Source organism: Pogoniulus pusillus, chromosome 21 (genome assembly GCF_015220805.1).
Source record: "Pogoniulus pusillus isolate bPogPus1 chromosome 21, bPogPus1.pri, whole genome shotgun sequence".
In the NCBI taxonomy this organism is placed as follows: Eukaryota; Metazoa; Chordata; class Aves; order Piciformes; family Lybiidae; genus Pogoniulus; species Pogoniulus pusillus.
The window spans coordinates 22,365,407-22,382,520 of record NC_087284.1 but is presented as its reverse complement, the minus strand read 5'-3'; the positions used below and the strand labels follow the sequence as shown (position 1 = coordinate 22,382,520).

General features: G+C 54.9%; 1 protein-coding gene across 3 annotated transcripts in view; it reads right to left on the bottom strand.

Moving 5' to 3' along the window:
• Nucleotides 1–333: 333 nt before the first annotated feature.
• The window catches only part of CDH12 (cadherin 12), a 95,334-nt gene continuing 78,553 nt past the window's right edge, over nucleotides 334–17,114 (bottom strand). For 2 of the 3 annotated variants that reach the window (XM_064161238.1, XM_064161239.1), the window contains 9 exons: nucleotides 16,546–16,665; nucleotides 15,508–15,675; nucleotides 11,824–12,011; nucleotides 10,294–10,547; nucleotides 9,011–9,147; nucleotides 8,214–8,335; nucleotides 5,542–5,659; nucleotides 2,951–3,202; nucleotides 334–1,759 (listed from right to left, as the gene is read on the bottom strand). In XM_064161238.1, the coding sequence (XP_064017308.1) occupies nucleotides 1,260–1,759; nucleotides 2,951–3,202; nucleotides 5,542–5,659; nucleotides 8,214–8,335; nucleotides 9,011–9,147; nucleotides 10,294–10,547; nucleotides 11,824–12,011; nucleotides 15,508–15,675; nucleotides 16,546–16,665 (1,859 nt within the window). In that variant the 3' untranslated portion in view covers nucleotides 334–1,259. The remainder of the gene's footprint in view (nucleotides 1,760–2,950; nucleotides 3,203–5,541; nucleotides 5,660–8,213; nucleotides 8,336–9,010; nucleotides 9,148–10,293; nucleotides 10,548–11,823; nucleotides 12,012–15,507; nucleotides 15,676–16,545; nucleotides 16,666–17,114) is intronic. The other variant, XM_064161240.1, reaches the window with a different exon arrangement.

Below are 17,114 nucleotides of genomic sequence, written 5' to 3'. Positions count from 1 at the left end.
TGCCAGCCTCTCACCACTCTCCTGCTCAACAACTTCCTCCTCACCTCCACTCTCACTCTCCCCACCTCCAGCTCTGCTCCATTCCCCCCACTCCTGACACTCCCTCACAGCCTCCACAGTCCCTCCCCAGCTCTCTTGGAGCCCCCTGCAGACCCTGCAAGGCCACCAGAAGGTGCCCTGGGAGCCTCCTCTGCTCCAGCCTGCACAGCCCCAACTCTTTCAGGCTGTGCTCACAGCAGAGCTGCTGCAGCCTCTCAGCATCCTCCTGGCCCTGCTCTGGGCACTCTCCAGCCCCAGTTCCTTACCTCCTCCCTGAACCAGTCGGAGCCGTCGACGCTTTCACCCTTTTATTGTCTTGGAAAAAAAAGGCAGGGTTGGAGGGGGAACACTTCCAGTACTCATTGATGCAGGCTAAATTTATGCTTTTTTCCCCTTGGTTTTTATGCTGTTTTTGCTTTTCCTTTGGGCCTCGATGCCTCCAGAGTGAGCAGCAGCAGCAGCAGCTTCCATCCCAGGCGGAGGAACAACTCTGACACCTCCACGCTCTGCTCGCTTCTAACCCAAGCTCAACCTCCACCTTTGCCCTCCCCCTCCCCATCAAATAGCCTCCCAGAAGTCACCTCCAGCTTTTTGTCCTCAGCAGGTTGCTATTGCTTCTTGTCCTGAAAGCTCCTTGGGACCCCAGGTTGCCATTCAGTGTTTGTGGGGTGGTGGTTTGATTTTTAGGGGGGGTGAGTTGGGATCTCCCCCCCCCAAACGCAGCAGCCACTCTATTTTAAGGAGAAAAAGGTTCAGATAGGCACTTTAGTGGAGTAACAAAAAAGCTACCTCTCTTCCACTGCGATGCCAGGAGGTTACCTCCCTTCTTAGCCACCTCAGGAGAGCTCTTTCCTGGTGGGGGAGGTCGGAGCTGGTCTCAGTGTTAATTCCAGAGTAAGAAAGAAACCAACGATGACAACAACACAAAGGAAAGAAGAAACACAACCAACCCGACCCAACCCCTGTGTGTGTGTGTCTGTGTGTGTGTGACAGGATTTGGTCCCCCTTCCACTGAGCAAACCAAGAGTGGCAGGAGGGGACCTGTGGGCAAGCTGCTGGCAAGCGCCGCTGTGGGCTGAGCATCCGAGCGAGCCTGTCCTGGGTGAAGCTTTAGCTTCAGCTTTCCAGATGGGGGGCCCTGGGGGGGGTTGCTTTGCTTTGCTTCTGTCTCCCACTCTTCCAGTCGTAGCATACGCTCTGAAGAGAAGCCAGAGCCGTCCTTAGGTGACTTTCTCGGGGTGGGAGCTTTCCTCTTCCCCGAACATCTCGGCCAGGCTCTGGAAGCGAGGCCCCCACTCGCTCAGGTAGTCGTAGTCCTGGTCTGCCTCCGTGGCCAGGGAGTCTATGGAGCTGAGGGACTCCGCCGCCGAGCCGGTCCCCTCGTAAGCGTAGGTGGCCAGGGAGTCGTAGGGAGGTGCCGTCGGATCTCCGTCGTTCTCCTGCAGCCTCTGCTGGATGAAGTCTTTGATGTCTGCGCTGTCCTCCGCCGCCGCTCGCAGCCGCGGGCAGCGCAGCGCCTCGGGCTTGATGTCTCGGCGGAGTTTGCTGTCTTCCATCGCCTTGGGGTTCCTCAGGGCGCCGATGTCGAAGGCTTGCGTGTCCTCCTCCCCGCCTCCCTCGTCGTCGTAGTGGATGACGTTGTCCCTGATGTCTTCTTTGGAGGTCATCAGGGTGTCCTTCTTCTTCTGCCGCCGCAGCGCCACGTACAGCACCACGATGACTGCCAGGAGAGACGGGGCAGGGTTAGGGGGGGCACAGGCAGCCCTTGGCGCTCCGCTGTGCCGCCACCCACAGGCTCCCGGGGCTTGGGAGGGAGCCACAGACCTCGCAGAAGCGGAACACGGTCGATTGGCAGGGGCTGGAGGGGATCAACAAAGCTCATCTGGTCCAGCCCCCCTGCCAGAGCAGCACGGAACAGAATAGAGTAGAGTAGGGTAGGATAAGATAGGATAGGACAGAATAGGATGGAATAGAATAGAGTAGAATAGGATAGAGATGAATCGAGTAGAGTAGAATAGGATAGAATAGGAGAGAGTCGAGTAGAGTAGGATAGGATAGGATAGGATAGGATAGGATAGGATAGGATAGGATAGGATAGGATGGAATAGAATAGAGTAGAATAGGGTAGAGATGAATAGGATAGAGTATGAACTTCAAGGTCCCTTCCAACCCAACCCTTTCTATGGTTGTATGATCTTTGAGCTCCCTTCCAACCCAAACCATTCCATGATTCTAAGATTTTCAAGGTCCATTCCCCACTCAATCCATTCTATGACTCTATGATCTCTGAGCTCCCTTCTAACCCAAACTATCCAAGCCAATCCATTCTCTGACTCTGTGATCTTTGAGGTCCCTTTCAACCCAAACCATTCTCTGGATCTATGACCTTCAAGGTTCCTTCCAACCTGACCCATTCTATGTTTCTATGACCTTCAAGGTCCCTTCCAACCTAACCCATTCTATGACTCTGATATTTGAGGTCACTTCCAACCTAAACCATTCCATTATTCTGTGGTCTTTAAGTTCCCTTCCAACCCAAACCATTCCATGATTCTATGATCTTTGAGGTCCCTTCCAACCCAAACCATTCTCTGGATCTATGATCTTCAAGGTCCCTTCCAATCCAAACCATTCTCTGCATCTATGATCTTTGAGGTCTCTTCCAACCCAAACCATTCTATGATTCTATGATCTGTGAGGTCTCTTCCAACCCAATCCACTCTATGATCTTTGAGGTCCCTTCCAACCCAACCCACCCAACCCAATCTATTCTCTGATCCTACGATCATCAAGATCCCCTCCAACCCAACCCCTTCTCTGATCTTCAAGCACTCAGATGATGGCAGGCACAACACAAACCCATTCCCAGGGGAAGAAGCAGGGTGAGAGCCCTGCCAGGCTGAGGACTCACCCAAGAGGATGACTATGCAGAGCAGGATTGCCACCAGCGCCCCGGTGCTGAGCCCCACTGGTAAGAAGATTGCTTCCACGTTGCAGGACAGGATGGTGCCATCAGAGTCACACCTGCAGACCCGGATGGTCATCGTGTTTGTGCTGCTCTGCACAGGGTAGCTGCTGTCTTCTATGACTACTGGGAGGAAGTACAGCTCCTGCTGCCTTCTGCTGTAGCCATTCCTCCGGGTTTCAATCCCAGCTGTGTTGTCTGGGAAACACAACAGGGGCATGAGAGGAGTTTTTGTAGGACACTGAGAGAGTCACAGAATGGTTTAGGTTGGAAGGGACCTCAAGGATCAGCCAGTTCCAACCCATGGGCAGGGACACTGGAACAGGTCACACAAGGCCTTATCCAACCTGGTCCTGAACACCTCCAGGGAGGTTGTGGAGGACAGAAGCACAGAATGTGCTTCAGCACACAGAATGGGTTGGGAGTGACCTATGAAATCAGAGAATGGGTTGAGAGGGACCTATGAAATCAGAGAATGGGTTGGGAGGGACCTATGAAATCAGAGAATGGGTTGGGAAGGACCTTAGGGAACATAGAATGGGTTGGGTTGGGAAGGAACTTAGAGATCATAGAATGGGTTGAGAGGACCTTAGAGATCAGAGAATGGGTCGGGAGGGACCTTAGAGATCAGAGAATGGGTTGGGAGGGATCTTAGAGATCAGAGAATGGGTTGAGAGGACCTTAGAGATCAGAGAATGGGTCGGGAGGGTCCTTAGAGATCACAGAATGGGTTGGGAGGGACCTTAGAGGTCAGAGAATGGGTTAGGTTGCAAGAGACCTCACAGATCACCTCAAAGGTCATAGAATCATTGAGTGGGTTGGGTTGGAAGGGACCTTACAGGTCATGCAGCCCCCTGCCATGGGCAGGGACACCTCCCACCAGCCCAGGGTACTCCAAGCCTCATCCAGCCTGGCCCTGGACACCTCTGGGGAGGGCACATCCACAGCCTCCCCAGGCAGCCTGTGCCAGTGTCTCCCCACCCTCACTGCCCAGAATTTCCTCCGTGTCTCCAGTCCCACTCTGCCCTCCTGAGGCCTGAACTCCCCTGTTTATGACACCCAACCAGGACACACGAACAGGTTGAGCTCAGTGCCAGCTTTGACAACTCAAAACACCTCAAAATGCTTTGAACCAAAGCAGCTCCCATCTCCTGCTTGCTCTTTCTCTCTGGGATGAGTCATCTGCACTGCACAAAGAGTTTCAGATGGAATTTGGAGTCAGCCAGCTTCAACTTATGCCTATTATTAGAGTTATTTCTGCTCTGTGTTCTCCATTTCTCTTCTAATTGCCCTGCTGAAGATAACCCCCAAGCAGCCAAATGACTTTCCAGTCTCCTTGGAGGAAAAACAAACAGATCCAAGCACTCAAAGCCTTTGAATCTGAACATTTTCTGTTCTTCTTCCACTGCATCTTTCAGGTGTTCAAGGTCCTTTAGATACAGGATGGGTGGGCAGAGGCCAAGGGGATGAGACTGAACAAGGCCAAGGGCAGGTTCTGAACTTTGGCCACAACAACCCCAAGCAGCTACAGGCTGGGGCCAGAGTGGCTGAGAGCAGCCAGGCAGAGAGGGCCCTGGGGGTGCTGGCAGAGAGCAGCTGCAGAGGAGGCAGCAGTGCCCAGGTGGGCAGCAGAGCCAATGGCATCCTGGGCTGGCTCAGGAGCAGTGTGGGCAGCAGGACAAGGGAGGTTCTTGTGCCCCTGTGCTCAGCACTGCTCAGGCCACCCCTGGAGTGCTGTGTCCAGCTCTGGGCTCCTGCATTGCAGAGAGATGTTGAGGTGCTGGAAGGTGTTGAGAGAAGGGCAGCAAGGCTGGGGAGGGGCCTGGAGCAGAGCCCTGTGAGGAGAGGCTGAGGGAGCTGGGGGGGTGCAGCCTGCAGCAGAGGAGGCTCAGGGCAGAGCTCATTGCTGCCTGCAGCTGCCTGCAGGGTGAAAAAAAAAAGGAGAAAAGGGGGAGAAAAAGGAAGAAGAGGAGAAAAAGGGAAGGAAAACAGGGGAAAGGGTGAAAAGGGAGCAGAAGGGGAGAAAAAAACAACAAAATGGGAAGAAAAGGAGAGAAATGGGGAGAAGTGGGGAAAACCAGGGAGAAACAGGGAGAAAAGGGGAGAAAAGGGGAGAAAAAAGGGAGAAAAAGGGAGGAAAAGGGGAGAAAGGGGGAAGAAAAAGGGTGAAAAGGGGAGAAAAAGAAGAAAATGGGAGAAAAGGGAAAAAAATAGGAAAAAAGAGCAAATAGGAAAAACAGGGAGAAAAGGGAAGAGAAAGGGGAGAAAATGGGAGAGAAAGGGGAGAAAATGGGAGAAGAGGCAGCAGGTTTTGCAGGGCTGAGGGGAAATGTCAGCCTTTGGTGTTCTGCCAGTTCCTGTCCCTTGAAAATAAGAGTTGTGGCAGGACCTGACTTTCTGTTCATGTCTGCCTGACAAGCAGAGATGTGGCACGAAGGAGGCAGCCTGTGGGCATGAGTGGAATGCAGACCCCTCTCATGTGTCACTCTCAGCACAGCCTCCTGGCTCTGGGGGAGAGCTGTAGGTGAGGAACTTACTTCTGTAGTCATGGACTGTGAAATTTGGTTTGTTGGAAGCCTCAGGTGACAGCCTGAAGGAGAACCTTTGCCCAGCTGGTGCCAGGTCTCTGTCTGCTGCAGTGACAGTCTGGATCACCTGCAACCAGAGGAAGACAAATTCTCCACTCAGCTCACTCTGGAGGAGTGCAAAGTGAACAGCAAATCACAGGATCCCAGAGTGACTCAGCTCGGAAGGGAGCTCAGAGCTCAGCCCCTCCAACCTCCCCACCCTGCCCAGGGACACCTCTCAGCTGCACTCAGCTGCTCCAGGGCTCAGCCAGCCTGGCCTTGGATAGGCAGGAGGCAGCCACAGCCTCCCTGGGCAGCCTGTGCCAGGCTCTCAGCAGCCTCACCCTGCACAGCTTCTGCCTCAGCTCCACTCTCAGCCTGCTCTGCCTCAGCTCCAAACCATTGCCCTTGGCCTGGCTCAGAGCCCCTCAGCACAAGTCCCTCTGCAGCCTTCCTGCAGGAGCCCTTCAGGCCCTGGCAGCAGCTCTGAGGTGCCCCTGGAGCCTTCTCCTCTGCAGCCTGCACCCCCCCAGCTCCCTCAGCCTGTGCTCACAGCAGAGCTGCTCCAGCCCTGACAGCATCTCTGTGGCCTCCTCTGGCCTCTCCCCAGCACCTCTGTGCCCTCCTCCTGCTGCTGCTGGAGACAGGCTTGGAGGTGAGGTCTGAGCAGAGCAGAGCCAAGGGGCACAATGCCCTCTCCTGCCCTCTGCCCACACTGCTCTGGCTGCAGACCAGCCCCTGCCTGCCTGCTGGGCTGCAGGAGGGCACTGCTGGCTCCTGGGCAGCTGCCCAGCACCCAACACCCCCAGGGATCTTTCATCCCAACCCACTCTGCACCCAGCCTGGGCTGGTGCCTGGGGCTGGCCCAGCTCAGCTGCAGGACCTTACCCTGTGACTTGTTGCAGCTCATGCAGTTGCACCAGTCCATGTCTCAAGCCTGTTGAGACTCTTCAGGCTGAAGCCCTTCCCTCAAGTGAGTCCAGCACAGCACACAGCTTGGTGCCACCAGCAGCTCTGCTGAGGGTACCCTCAGCACCTCAAGCCCCTTCTTGGCAGGAGGGGCCCAAAACTGAACCCAGGATTCCAGAGGCAGCTTCAGCAGTGCCAAGCAGAGGGGAGAAAATCACTGCCCTGCTCCTGCTGGCCACATCACTGCTGCTCCAAGCCAGGGTGCTGGGGGCCTTTTTTTGGCCACCTGAGCACACTGCTGGCTCCTGTTCAGACAACAACCAGAGCCAGGAGCAGCAGCAGCTGAACTCAAAGGCAATAAAAGCCCAAATGGAGTGAGTGGATTTGGTGGATACAGGATCCCAGGATGCTAGGAGCTGGAAGGGACCCAAAGAGGTCACTGAGACCAACCCCAACCCTGCCAGAGCAGGGGATGTGAAGAGAAGTCATTGATGAGGCTGCAGAGGAAATACAACCAATGGAATGAAAATAAAAGAGAGCAGGAAGGGTCAGCTGAATGGAAGGGAATTAAAACCAGAGCATGAAGGTCAACTAAGTAAGAGAGAAGAAAAAGAGGTGGTGAAGGTCAAGTAAATAAAAGAGGATTAAAATAGGTGATGAAGGTCAAACAAATGAGAGAGAAGAAAAAGAGGGGATGAAGGTCAACTAAGTAAGAGAGAAGAAAAAGGTGATAAAGGGCAACTAAAAGAGAGAGAACAGAGAGAGGTGATGAAGGTCTAATAAATAAGAGAGAAGAAAAAGAGGGGATGAAGGTCAACTACATAAAAGAGGATTAAAATAGGTGATGAAGGTCAACTAAAGGAGAGAAGAAAAAGATGTGATGAAGGTCAGCTAAAAAAGAGAGAAGAAAAAAGAGGTGATGGAGGTCAACTAAATAAAAGAGTACTAAAATATGTGATGAAGGTCAAATAAATGAGAGAGAAGAAAAAGAGGTGATGAAGGTCAACTAAGTAAGAGAGAAGAAAAAGAGGGGATGAAGGTGAACTAAAGAAGAGAGAAGAAATAGAGGGGATGAAGGTGAACTAAAGAAGAGAGAAGAAATAGAGGGGATGAAGGTCAACTACAGAAGAGAGAAGAAAAAGAGGGGATGAAGGTCAGCTAAAAAAGAGAGAAGAAAAAGATGTGATGAAGGTCAACTAAAAAAGAGAGAAGAAAAAAGAGGTGGTGGAGGTCAACCAAACAAAAGAGGATTAAAATAGGTGGTGAAGGTGAACTAAATAAGAGGCAAGAAAAGGTAGTGATGAAGGTCAACTCAAAGAGAAGACAAAGAGGTGATGAAGGTCAAGTAAAAGAGAAGAAGAGGTGATGAAGGTTAACTAAGAGAGAAGAAGAAGAGATGATGAAGGTTAACTAAAAGAGAAGAAGAAGAGGTGATGAAGGTTAACTAAGAGAAGAAGAGATGATGAAGGTTAACTAAAAGAGAAGAAGAGGTGATGAAGGTTAACTAAAAGAGAAGAAGAAGAGGTGATGAAGGTCAACTAAGAGAGAAGAAGAAGAGGTGATGAAGGTTAACTAAGGGAGAAGAAGAAGAGGTGATGAAGGCCAACTAAACAAGAGTAGATAAAGGCAAGGAGATGCTGCAGGCCAAAAGGGTTGCAAGCAGAGTGCCCCTGCAGGCCAGGCTGTGCAGCTGGCACGGGCAGCAGAGCAGGGGGGGCAGGGCTGTGCAGTACCTGTCCTGCCTTGGCGTTCTCACACACAGAGGTCTCGTAGGGCACTGAGATCTCGGGAGGGAACTCGTTGACATCCAGCACGTTGATGAGGACGTTGACTCTGCTGGTCAGGAGTGGGTTGCCTGGAAAGGTTTGGGAGGAGGAAAGCAGTGAAAGATGCAGGTTCTGCCTGCTGCCATCACCTGTGCCCTGCGAGCTGGCATCCAGCTCTCTGCCCCCTGGGAGCCCTCAGCTGCTCCTTCTATCTGCTCTGTCCTGAGCAGCAATTGTCAGAAGCAAACTCTTTGGGTCTGCTTGGCACTAAGGGGCTGGGAGCCAACTCAGCATGGAGCCATTGTTCCTCAGAGCATAAATGAGAGAGTTTGGAGTTGATCCCAAGCTGAGTGGTGCTGGTGAGAAGTCTTAGGGTGCCCAGCTCTGGAGCCCCTAAGGGCTGGAGGGCAGAGCAGGGCAGGGCAGGGCAGAGAAGGGCAGGGTAGAGCAGAGCAGGGCAGGGCAGAGCAAGGTCGGGTACAGCAGAGTAGGTCAGAGCAGGGCAGAGCAAGGCAGAGCAGAGCAGAGCAGGGCAGGCCAAAGCAGGGTTGGGTAGAGCAGAGTAGGGCAGAGCAAGGCAGGGCAGGGCAGAGCTGATCAGAACAGGGCAGAGCTGATCAGAACAGAGCAGGGCAGAGCATAGCAAGGCAGAGCAGGGCAGGGCAGGGCAGAGGGGCAGAATCCCCTCCCTGTGCTGCTGCAGAACCCTTCCTGTGCAGGAGCCCTCAGCAGCACAGGAGCTCATCTCCTCCCCTCATACTTACTAACTTTACTTGCAATGATGGAGAAGTTGTACTGGGCTGTGGTCTCTCTGTCCAGCAGCTCACTGGTAGCAATGGTTCCCTCGGTGGCATCTATGGTGAAGAAGGTGTCCACATCATTCTTCCAGTCAATGAAGTACCTGTGGATGACAAACAGGGAGCAGAGGGGATGGAGAAGGTGCAGAGATGGCTCCTGTGGCACAGCAGCAGCCAAGCCAGCTCAGGTCTAGCTGCTTTTCTCTTTCTAACCCTTGGCATCCTTGCAGGGAGAGGCCAACAAATATTCAGGGCTGGTTTGTTTCATTTGGATTTGGGACTTCTCAGAGGTCTTTTCCAAGCTGCTTAATTCTGTGATGCTGTGATTCTGATTTCCATCATCCACTTCCCTTCCATGCAGCTTCATTCCCAGGAAGGCAAAGTCCATAAACCTCTCTTGCAGTTCCAAGCACCTGACTGCCACTGGCCAACAGAAGAGCATTTGGTGTCCTTCACAGGCTTCAGGGATTTGATCATAGCATCATAGAATCAAGCAGGCTGGCAGAGAGCTCCAAGCTCCTCCAGCCCAACCTAGCACCCAGCCCTGGCAGGGAGCTGCAGGCAGCAATGAGCTCTGCCCTGAGCCTCCTCTGCTGCAGGCTGCACCCCCCCAGCTCCCTCAGCCTCTCCTCACAGGGCTGTGCTCCAGGCCCCTCCCCAGCCTTGCTGCCCTGCTCTCAACACCTTCCAGCACCTCAACAGCTCTCTGCAACGGAGGAGCCCAGAGCTGGACACAGCACTCCAGGGGTGGCCTGAGCAGTGCTGAGCACAGGGGCAGAAGAACCTCCCTTGTCCTGCTGCCCACACTGCTCCTGAGCCAGCCCAGGATGCCATTGGCTCTGCTGCCCACCTGGGCACTGCTGCCTCCTCTGCAGCTGCTCTCTGCCAGCACCCCCAGGGCCTTCTCTGCCTGCCTGCTCTCAGCCACTCTGGCCCCAGCCTGCAGTGCTGCTTGGGGTTGCTGTGGCCAAAGTGCAGAACCTGCCCTTGGCCTTGTTCAGTCTCATCCCCTTGGCCTCTGCCCACCCATGCAGCCTGGCCAGGTCCTTCTGCAGGGCTCTGCTACCCTCCAGCAGCTCCACAGCTGCTCCTAGCTTGGTGCCAGCTGCAAACTCACTGCTGCTGCACTCAATGCCCTGCTCCAGATCATCAATAAAGCTACTGATCAGGACTGTGCCCAGCACTGCTCCCTGGGGCACAGCACCAGTGCCAGCTGCCAGCTGACCCTTGTGGAGGAAAATGTTCCTTACCTCACCGAGCTGCTGCCAGCATCCAGGTCCTGAGCTGTCACTGCTCCTATGATGGTACCCACAGGGGTGTCCTCGAAGACCTCCATGGTGTAGAGAGGCTTGCTGAAGACTGGAGGCTCCTCCATGTCCAGCACATTGATCTTCACTGTGGCAGTGTCCTTGAAGGGCCCCACCGAGTGGAAGCGGTGGTCCAGGTGGAGGTTGGAGGCCTCCACCTTGAAGGTGTAGGCCTTCTTGGTTTCAAAGTCTAAGGGCTGCAGGAAGAATCACAGCATGGAGCAGGTTGGACAAGACCTCTGAGAGCACCGAGTCCAACCTAGCACCTGACACCTCCTCATGAACTAAGCCATGGCACCAAGTGCCTCGTGCAGCCTCCTCTGAAACACCTCCAGGGATGGGCACTCCACCACCTCCCTGGGCAGCCCATTCCAATGCCAATCACTCTCTCTGACAACAACTTCCTAACAACATCCAGCCTAGACCTGCCCTGCCACAGCTTCAGGCTGTGTCCTCTTGTTCCATCTCTGGGTGCATGCAGAAGAGCCCAACCCCACCAGGCTACAGCCTCCTTTCAGGGAGCAGTAGAGAGCAATGAGGTAGTTGTAGAGAGCAATAAGAAAGTTGCAGTGAGCAATAAGGTAGCTGTAGAGAGCAATAAGGTAGCTGTAGAGAGCAACAAGGTAGTTGTAGAGAGCATTAAGGGAGCTGTAGAGAGCAATAAAGGGGTTGCAATTGTAGAAAGCAATAAGGTAGGTGTAGAGAGGAATAAGGAATCTGTAGAGAGCAATCAGGTAGTTATAGAGAGCAATAAGGGAGTTGTAGAGAGCAATAAGGTAGCTGTAGAGAGCAATAAGGTAGGTGTAGAGAGCAAAAAGGGAGTTGCAGAAAGCAGAAAGGGAGTTGTAGAGAGAAATAAAGGGGTTGTAGTTGTATAGAGAAATAAGGGAGATGTAGAGAGCAGTAAGGGATTGGTAGGGGCAGTAAGGCAGGTGTAGAGCAGTAAGAGGTTGGTAGGGGCAGTAAGGCAGGTGCAGAGCAGTAAGAGGTTGGTAGGGGCAGTAAGGCAGGTGCAGAGCAGTAAGAGGTTGGTAGGGGCAGTAAGGCAGGTGTAGAGCAGTAAGAGGTTGGTAGGGGCAGTAAGGCAGGTGTAGAGCAGTAAGAGGTTGGTAGGGGCAGTAAGGTAGGTGTAGGGCAGTAAGAGGTTGGTAGGGGCAGTAAGGTAGGTGTAGAGCAGTAAGAGGTTGGTAGGAGTAGTAAGGCAGGTGTAGGGCAGTAAGAGGTTGGTAGGGGCAGTAAGGCAGGGGCAGAGCAGTAAGAGGTTGGTAGGGGCAGTAAGGCAGGTGTAGGGCAGTAAGAGGTTGGTAGGGGCAGTAAGGCAGGTGCAGAGCAGTAAGAGGTTGGTAGGGGCAGTAAGGCAGGGGCAGAGCAGTAAGAGGTTGGTAGGGGCAGTAAGGCAGGGGTAGAGAGCAATGAAGGAGCCACAGCTGTAGAAAGCAGTCAGGTAGCTGTGCCCCCCCGGGTGCCCCCTACCTTTCTGAGCTTGATGACTCCCTCCTGGGTGCTGTGGTCGGTGGTGATGTCGAAGAGGTTGCCCCCATCCCCCGGCACGATGCTGTACTCGATCTCTGCGTTCCTGCCGAAGTCAGGGTCCACGGCTCGGATCCTGCCCACCGCAGCGCCCACCCGCGACGACTCCGGCACCTTCAGGTGGAAGATACCTGCAGAGAAGGGGCAGGCGGTCAGGGAGGCTGCTCCTGGGCTGGCAGCAGGCCAGAGGCACGGCGAGAGGGAAAGCAGAGCCCTCTGCAGAGCCTTCAGCACAGCCACACTGGTGTGGTGGCTTAGAATGGGCTGCGATGGGAGGGATGGGCCAAGCTCCCTGCTAAGGTCCCTGCCAAGCTCCCTGCTAAGGTCTCAGCAGGCTGAGAGTGGAGCTGAGGCAGAAGCTGTGCAGGGTGAGGCTGCTGAGAGCCTGGCACAGGCTGCCCAGGGAGGCTGTGGCTGCCTCCTGCCTGGAGCTATTCAAGGCCAGGCTGGATGAGCACCTTGGGCTGGTGAGAGGTGTCCCTGCCCATGCCAGGGAGGGTTGGAACTGGATGATCTTTGAGATCCCTTCCAACCCAGCCCATTCTATGCCTCCCTGAAGATAAACCACCTTCCAACCACCCTTCTCTGTGCCAGGCTGTCTGGTGTCACCCCATACTTCCATCCCCACTGCTCAGCTGTCATTGCTGGGACACAATAAACGTTTGGGGTCTTTTTTATCCCCTCCCCCTTTCAGTCTTTGCCTTATTTCTGCTTGTTGGGGGGGGGAAGGGAGCTTGGCAAGGCTGACTCTTGGCTTTGAAACACAGAAATGCTCCTAGGGGTGAGAAAGTTTCTCTCTTTGAGAAGCAAACATGCAGAAGGAAGCAGGAATTCGCTGTGCCAGGAAGAGCTCTGGGGAGTAGATTTTGTACTCATCAAATCAATTCCGAGGCTGCTTTTGGCTTGGGTTTGGGTTTTTTTCCCCCCTCTCTGTTTAGTAACGAAGGAAAAAAACATTCACTTGTCTGAAGTGTCTCATCTCAGCGTGCTGAGAGGTGGGGCAGGAGGCACTCAACGGCTCTGACAGCATCCCAGCGTTGGGGGCTGCCCCTTTGGTTCCTCCCCTCCCTCCTGCCAGGCTCACAAGGAGGCAGCTCCCCCACTGGATGGCTTCAAAAGCTTCCAGACAACACAACCCCACGCTCAGCAGCTCTGGCAGCGGCTTCCCAGGCTCGGGATGCTGATGGTCCACCCCACGCTTGTCTCCTGGGCGGACCTCGGGTGAGATGAAGGTGTTCTGGGGGAGGGGAGGGTTGGTTGTGGCAAGCCTGTGATGTATTATTGACTGCAGAGCTCCTGCCAGCAACTCAGAGTGCAGCTTCTGCCTGGCCCCGCTTCTGATGGGAAACCTTTGCTTCCCCCTCCCTCCCTCCCTCCCTCCCTCCCTCCCTCCCTCCCTCCCTCCCTCCCTCCCTCCCTCCCTCCCTCCCTCCCTCCCTCCCTCCCTCCCTCCCTCCCTCCCTCCCTCCCTCCCTCCCTCCCTCCCTCCCTCCCTCCCTTCCTTCCTTCCTCCCTCCCTCCCTCCCTCCCTCCCTCCCTCCCTCCCTCCCTTCCTTCCTTCCTTCCTTCCTTCCTTCCTTCCTTCCTTCCTTCCTTCCTTCCTTCCTTCCTTCCTTCCTTCCTTCCTTCCTTCCTTCCTTCCTTCCTTCCTTCCTTCCTTCCTTCCTTCCTTCCTTTTTTCTTACTTTCTTTCTTTTTCTTCCCTCCTTCCCTCCTTCCTTCCTTTCCCCCTCAGCACAAGTCCCTCTGCAGCCTTCCTGCAGGAGCCCTTCAGGCCCTGGCAGCAGCTCTGAGGTGCCCCTGGAGCCTTCTCCTCTGCAGCCTGCACCCCCCCAGCTCCCTCAGCCTGTGCTCACAGCAGAGCTGCTCCAGCCCTGCCACCACCTTGGCGGCCTCCTCTGGGCTCTCTCCAGCAGCTCTGTGCCCACCTCCTGCTGCTGGGGATTGGAGGTGAGGGTTGGAGGTGAGGTCTGAGCAGGCACTCCCAGCCCTCACCCAAAGTCCCTCCCCAGCTCTCCTGTAGCCCCCTCCAGGTCCTGGCAGGCAGCTCTAAGCTCTCCCTGGAGCCTTCTCTCCAGGATGAACACCCCCAGCTCCCTCAGCCTGACTCCCCACAAGGGAGCCTCTCCAGCCCCTCTGAGCATCTTAGTGGTCTCCTCTGGACCCAGCAGCTCCATGTTCCTCTTGTTCTGGAGGCGCCAGACCCAGAGGCAGTGCTGCAGGAAGGGTCTGAGACCACCTCAGATGTATCAAAACTTGATGCATTCCTTTCCCCTCCCCTCTGTGTGTGCTGGGGGGGAAATATTTCTGCCCTGGAATCCTTTCTTTATAGAGGCCTCCTGAGAGAAGGTTCAAATCAGCTGGAGGAAGCAGTGGTGGAACAAAGGGACACAGCAGCAACAAATCCTTGGGATTAGCTGTGCCCAGGAGCCTGAGAGATGAAGGAAGTCAACATTCCTGATGGGCAATCTTTTGCCTCCAAGCACCATGGCACAGAAAAGGCTTTGGAGGTGCTGACAGAACAATGGATTTGGTTTGGTTTGGAGTTTTGAGGTCCCTAAAGATTCCCAGGGAGTTTTGGTGGGGAGCTCAGGATAGATGTGACTGACACAAGGCACCAAAGAGCAGGAGCAGGATGAATGCACTCAGTGAGAGCATCCCAGAGTGGGGAAAAGAAACCAACACCCCCAAATGCAAAGGAACCCAGCAGGGGTTGGTGGTTTGCAGTGGTAAGACCACAGCTGGAGTCGTTTGTGCTGGGTGCAAGAGGGACAGGGAAGGGCTGGAGAGAGTCCAGTGAGGCTGTGAAGACGCTGAAGGGACTGGGGACAGCTGTGTGAGGAGGAGAAGATGAGAGCCACGGGGATGGGTAGCTTGGGGAGGAGGAGAAGAGGGCAGAGAGGAGAGGGAGAGGAGATTGGAGGAGAGGAGATTCGAGGAGAGGAGATTCAAGGAGAGGAGAGGAGAGGAAGAGTTGCTTTCAGGCAACTTGTGCAAAGAGGAGAGGGCATGGCCTGAAGCTGTGCCAGGGCAGGGTTAGGTTGGATGTTAGGAGGCACTTCCTGATGGGAAGGGGAATTAGGGACTGGAATAGGCTGTCCAGGGTGGAGTCACCATCCCTGGAGGTGTCTGTGCCTGTCTCTGGGCACCACTGAGCACAGCCTGGTGCCATCCTCCTGCCACCCATCCTCGGAGGATTGCTCAGCACTGTTGAGATGGCCTCAGGCTGCTCTTCTGCAGCCTAAGCAGCCCCAACTCTCTCAGCCTTCCCTCAGCACAGAGCTGCTGCAGTCCCCCCAGCAGCTTTGCAGCCCTTTGCTGCCCCTCTCCAGCTGCTCCCTGTCCTTCTGCAGCTGGGCAGCCAGAGCTGGCCACAACACTCCAGATGTGACCTCAGCAGGGCAGAGCAGAGGGAGAAAACATCCTTTGACCAGGCTGCCTTTGCCCTTCCGTGCTGCAGACTCGCACTGCCTGCTCCTGTCCAGCTTCTCCCCACACCAGCACCCCCAAGCTCTGCTCTCTCTCCCCTCCTTAGATAGGACTTTTCTCTATCTAAAGAGGTTTCCCACAGCAGAGCTTTTTCCCTGGTGCCCATCCCAGCAGAGTGCCCCCTGAACCCCAACCTACTCTTAGGGAACCTGGGGGGGTTGTCGTTGACGTCCGTCAGGGTCACGTTGACCGTGGTGGTCCCAGCCAGGCCTCCCAGCTGCCCTCCCATGTCCTTGGCTTGGATCAAGACTTGGTATTGCTCCTTCACTTCCCTGTCCATGTTGGGCAGAGCTGTCCTGATGACTCCTGGGGAAGTAGGAGGGAGGAGAAAGGGCAAGAGAAAGGAGTTAGGCACAGGTTGGTGGCTGTCTGCCAACGGCTTTTCCGCGCCGCTCCTCTGCCAGGCTGCTGCTACCTACAATGGGTTAAGGCTGGAAGGGAGCTCAAAGCTCAGCCAGTTCCAACCCCCCCTGCCATAGGCAGGGACATCTCCAACCAGCACAGGTCACTCAAGGCCTCAGCCAACCTGCTCCTGAACACCTCCAGGGAGGTTGTGGAGCACCTCAGCCCTGTCCAAAGCTACCCTGCAGGCTTTTGGCCACCTCAGCCCTGCCCAAAGCTACCCTGCAGGCTTTTGGCCACCTCAGCCCTGCCCAAAGCTACCCTGCAGGCTTTTGGCCACCTCAGCCCTGCCCAAAGCTACCCTGCAGGCTTTTGGCCACCTCAGCCTTGCCCAAAGCTACCCTGCAGGCTTTTGGCCACCTCAGCCCTGCCCAAAGCTACCCTGCAGGCTTTTGGCCACCTCAGCCTTGCCCAAAGCTACCCTGCAGGCTTTTGGCCACCTCAGCCCTGCCCAAAGCTACCCTGCAGGCTTTTGGCCACCTCAGCCCTGCCCAAAGCTACCCTGCAGGCTTTTGGCCACCTCAGCCCTGCCCAAAGCTACCCTGCAGGCTTTTGGCCACCTCAGCCCTGCCCAAAGCTACCCTGCAGGCTTTTGGCCACCTCAGCCCTGCCCAAAGCTACCCTGCAGGCTTTTGGCCACCTCAGCCCTGCCCAAAGCTACCCTGCAGGCTTTTGGCCACCTCAGCCCTGCCCACCTTTATCTCTTGACTGTGCCCTGCACCAAGGCCAAAGCCAAGCTGAAGCTTGCTGCACTGTGGCTGCTCAGCTCTTTACCTGTCTTTGGATCAATGGAGAAATAAGGTTGGCCCTGGAGGATGCTATACACCACTCTGGCACTGTTTCCATAGGTTGGGTCATCAGCATCTGTTGCCTTCACTTGAAGGACATAGGCTCCTGCAGGGAAACACAAAGCAATCACTTTTTCAGCTCACTCCTGCTGCTCTGGAGTCTGCTTTCATTCCTCTTCCACTGGAAACGCTCTAAGGAGGAACCAATTCTTCAGCTTCATGCTGGCAACCATCAAGGTAACAGCTGAGGCATAATGGGAAGGGGGAAAAAAGAAGCAGCACAGCATTAGAAGTGATTATGAGCAGGTGAGGACTTCAAGGGGACCCACAGAGCAAACTGCACACCCAGAGGGAAAACTCTTCTGTGACTGGCAAAGCTCTGCCAGCTGCGGCTTGGACCTCCTCCTGCTTGCTCAGCCTGGTGTGGGTTGCAGCAGAGGAAGGAGTTCTTCACCAGGAGGCTGCCCAACAGGTTGTGGATGTGCCCTCCCTGGAGGTGTTTAAGGCCAAGTTGGATGAGGTCCTGAGCAGCCTGGGATGGTGGGAGGTGTCCCT